This window comes from Halyomorpha halys, unplaced genomic scaffold, assembly GCF_000696795.3.
Source record: "Halyomorpha halys isolate HHAL.00 unplaced genomic scaffold, Hhal_1.1 Scaffold46.1, whole genome shotgun sequence".
Lineage (NCBI taxonomy): Eukaryota > Metazoa > Arthropoda > Insecta > Hemiptera > Pentatomidae > Halyomorpha > Halyomorpha halys.
Window position 1 is genome coordinate 1325213 of NW_027109456.1, and position 4226 is coordinate 1329438.

Genomic DNA, 4226 nt, shown 5'->3' on the forward strand with positions numbered 1-4226 from the left:
TTCACTTCCGACTAGGGTGGTTTTACTGAGATCAACTCATTCCTCTGATGAGATGTTTGAAATGAGAACTTACGAGTGTGAATGAAATAAACAGTTGTTTCAAATAATCAAATCTGACTGCATTCATTCTGTTTGAAGAAATGAATGACAGGCAGTATGTACATATTATATACTATTTATTTTAAATTAGTACACTTAATACTGAGTGGAGAAGATGGTCGGAGGAGGGAGGGGGAGGTAGTGAGGTCAGCAAAAAAATTATTTATTCATGCCGACGTTTCGACCTGAGTTTCAGGTCTTCATCAAGGAGCTTGCGGCAGAGATACTGGCTCTAATTACTGCTTAGTGATTTCATAATTATTAAATTTTTGTTGTTAAAATTTAGGAAAAAAATTTTATTGTTAAAAAAAATGAATGAAATTTATACGGTCTTTTAAATAAAAATTGTATTCGAAATGATAAAATAATTAATGGGATATACAGTTCAGTTCTAAATGAGGAACTCGAGAAACTTTTTTTCCTCACATATTTACTTTAAACAAAATTTATATAAATAAATTGCAATTGAACAAAATCATCCACCGCTGAGCTACATAGTTGTTATAAGCTGGTCTTGTGAATTTTTTTTTTTTTTTTTAGACGGGCCAAGGTTTTAAACGGTTAAACCCGCGGGCCTCACCTGACCGTTAGAGGGGCAAACTGGTTTGAGGCGGACATCTGTGACGGATATTTGGAAGGGGCAGGACTGTAGTCAACCACCGCACTCGTGCATGTTCGCTCGGACCGATGTATTTCTGCCAACGTTCTCAACTTTCTAACCTCTAAGTTCATATTGAAGTTAGTACAAATACCAGTTTATCCTATACGCACTTTCATAAGTGAGCCTTTTTTTGCTGACTATCTTTATGTTATTTAATCCATCATGGTCAAAGGCGGTAATGAGTGGAACAAGGATATAATCGAAAAATTGATTTGTTTGTATCGAGAAAGGCCTTGTTTGTGGAAGTTGAACCATGAACATTACACAAACAAAGCCGTTAAATACAGAATGTACAGTGAAATTGTCGATGCTTTAAGAGACGATCTCCCAGAAGTGGATCACATAAGTGTGAAAAATAAAATCCAAAACTTACGATCAAGTTACCGAAAGGAAATAAAAAAGGTTGAGGCATCCTTAAGAAATGGTCGAGATGAAGAAATATATGAGCCTTCACTATGGTGAGTTTAAAATCCTTATAAATTTATGAACATTATATTTTTAGGTTTTACTTCCATAACCTGCCATACTTAAAATAATATATATTACAATTGTATTTTATTTTATTTGTAATATAACAGGTACTTCAATTTGATAAACTTCACGAGGGATCAAGACCGCCCTCTCCCTAGCTTATCTAATTTGGATGACACTAATTTTGATAGTTGTAATGAAGGAATGGAAGAAGAACCGGAGCAATGTATAAAAGTGGAAAAAAAAGCAAAGGTACTAAAACAAGTTTTTTTTATTATTTTTTTACATGATCGGTTTCATAAACAAAATAGTAAAAAAAATAATTTCTTGTTAACCAACGTTTAACCCCATATTGCAGGGCTTCGTGAGGACTGTCAGATTGAAATAAGGATAATAACTACTATTTCAATTTAGTCATGATTATTTTAGTCTGACAGCCCTGACGCAGCCCTGCAAAGTAGGTTGAAACGTTGGTTAACAATAAATAGTTTTTTCTACTATTTTTGTACTGTAAGTCAAATTTTTTTGTACCTTTATTGACCTCCACCCGAACTATCTTCCTCCAATCTACTTCATACGGTCAACTATCTTTTCTCAATAAAATATAAGTGTTTTATCATGAAATGATACATTCAGCTAATACCTATATTTTGAAATTGGTCTAATATCATCATCATCATAATCATTTTATCTCCCTTACCGCTTGCGCAGTGCGGGGTTACAATTTGCAGAGTCTGGACCAGATATCTCGCTCTTGAACCATCTCCCTTCTCCCCTACTCCAGTCCATATTCCGCCTCCTTAACACTCTCCTCCCAGGAAGTGCGTGGTCTTCCTCTCTTAGCCTTCTTCTTTCCACGCGATTCTCATATGTCTTTCATGGCCCATCCGAAGGAGGTGTCCGAACCATCTTCGCTTGCGCACCTCTAGGATGCTCTCAGCCGCTTTGACTCCGAGGTTAGTCCGAATGGTACTTGGTCAAATATATAAATAGATAAACGACAAGTTCTATTTTTCATGATATGAGGGGGAGGGGTAGTTGAGTTTGTGACCATCTTGTAATCAAACTCAACTACCCCTGAGTTTGATTGCGAGATGGTTCCATGGAATGAAATATTTGCCCTTCTCAGTATGGTTAGAATAGAGTTGGAACCCTATGATGAGAACCCTCCGTATGTCAGAAATGAAGCAAGGGAGTGAAAAAAAAGTGAACTATACCACAACCTCAATTGGACGCCATTTTTTCGGCTCTTATTAAATATTTATTAAGTTCAAAAACCGTATTTACTAACTTTTTAAGATATTTAAAATAGAATGTTAGAATTACCTTTAATCAAACATTACATCATTATTCTATAGAATACTCCCACAAAATTGGGACTAAAGACTTAATTACAATCATTCTAGTAAAAATATCTGTCCTCAAAATAAAGAGTAATCGACATCTATGTTAGAATCCAAAGGTTTGTTTGTTGCGTCTGAAAAAAAAAAATAAAATAAAACATTTCATATTTATAAATCTCTTATTTTCAAATTGCACTAGGAATCCCCTGAATTAGTCCCCACCCAGAGACAAGAACGTAGAAGAATATTGGGATTAAAGGATGGGTTAAACAGAGAATAAGAAGGCATTATGCCGAATTAGGTGAATTTCACTTAATTCAGTGGGATGGATAAGAAGGGCCTCAGAAGTCGCTTAGTAACGAGCAAATCGCTAAAAAGTTAGTAAACACTGAAACAGGAAAAAGTGCGTGAAACGATTTCGTTACGTTTGATCTTGTGTATTTGGATTTGGACAAATGTGTGTTAAGCTAATGGTAATATCGGCATCGAACTTCACTAAGATTTTATTATTACTGTTATTTATATGCCTGACAAAATCATTCTTTTTTTTTTTTTTTTTTTTCAGTTTTTCAAAACACCTCAGCCTAAGAAACCACGAAATGAGTTGGGAAAAGATCTTTCGTCGTTTATAAAATCATGTACTGCGGTGTTAAGTACACCGTCTACAAGTACTGACGACTGTGATGCGTTCGGGAACTATATAGCTGAAAAATTACGCAAAATGGACGATAATCAGCAAATTCTGGCAGAAGCTTTGATTCAAAAAATTATCACTAAAGGATTGAAAAAACAACTTACTGACCTTACTGATTTTTCAGAACAAATCAGTCAGTATCAACATTTAGTGGAACAACGGAACAATAATATTTCACCTTGCGTGTCACATTCTCAGGGATCCTCAATTTCGTCTGCTGGTACTGAGTACTGTAAGAATACCAACAATTAAAACATTTTCTTAACGATGCTTTTGTTATTATAATTATTATACGAATTATTTTTTGATATGTTTATTTTTTCCTCGCTATTCTCTTCCTCAAAAGAACATTTGTACTTGTATATATATTTTTTAATATACATAATACTAAAAAACATGAATATTATCAGCTTATTATTCAAACCTACCTTTATGTATATTATCATTAATTATTTGACTAGAAAAATCCTTTTCAGCGTTATCAGTAATGCCACTTGTCTAATCTCCATAACTATCCCAGTACCTTCCTGAGAAATCTTAATGTTCCAGTTAATCGTACAAAAGATGAAATGAATTCCTGTGTTTTGTTTCGGTAGCGAAGGGCCAAGAACCTCAGAAAAATCTTATTTAAGACTGGATCAAAACTTATATGACTTATCCTCAAGTATTTTTCGTTGTCATAAGATCATATAATATCACTGTCACTATCACATAATTTATAACACTGTCAATATCAGTGTCTCTCCGATGCCGGAGAAAAAAAGCAGAATATTATGGCTGCTGTTCAATCTTTTAGCAACCCACGATTTCACCTGTTTGCAATCAATTTTGGTTTACTGAATTAACACCATTAATATATTATTGGTTAAATAATTACTGTCAGGCAAGTGTTTAGTGTTGGACCAAAAAAGTTAGCTTTTTTACTTTAAACTCGTCATTGCTATCCGCTATTTCGTTC

At 34.2% G+C, this 4226-nt stretch overlaps 1 protein-coding gene across 1 annotated transcript; it reads left to right on the plus strand.

Moving 5' to 3' along the window:
* Positions 1 to 756: 756 nt before the first annotated feature.
* On the plus strand, positions 757 to 3585 carry LOC106689431 (uncharacterized). The gene is made up of 3 exons (XM_014434387.2): positions 757 to 1218; positions 1339 to 1483; positions 3140 to 3585. Exons 1-3 carry the CDS (start codon positions 923 to 925, stop codon positions 3518 to 3520), a joined length of 822 nt encoding a protein of 273 aa, XP_014289873.1. The 5' UTR covers positions 757 to 922; the 3' UTR covers positions 3521 to 3585.
* Positions 3586 to 4226: the final 641 nt, after the last annotated feature.

What these genes read in the sequence shown, in the direction of transcription:
- LOC106689431 (XM_014434387.2), top strand. Translation starts at nt 923, where the DNA reads ATGGTCAAAGGCGGTAATGAGTGGAACAAGGATATAATCGAAAAATTG. An exon ending in ATATATGAGCCTTCACTATG is followed by an intron (nt 1,219 to 1,338) that starts GTGAGTTTAAAA and finishes GTAATATAACAG; the next exon opens with GTACTTCAATTTGATAAACT. An exon ending in AAGTGGAAAAAAAAGCAAAG is followed by an intron (nt 1,484 to 3,139) that starts GTACTAAAACAA and finishes TTTTTTTTTCAG; the next exon opens with TTTTTCAAAACACCTCAGCC.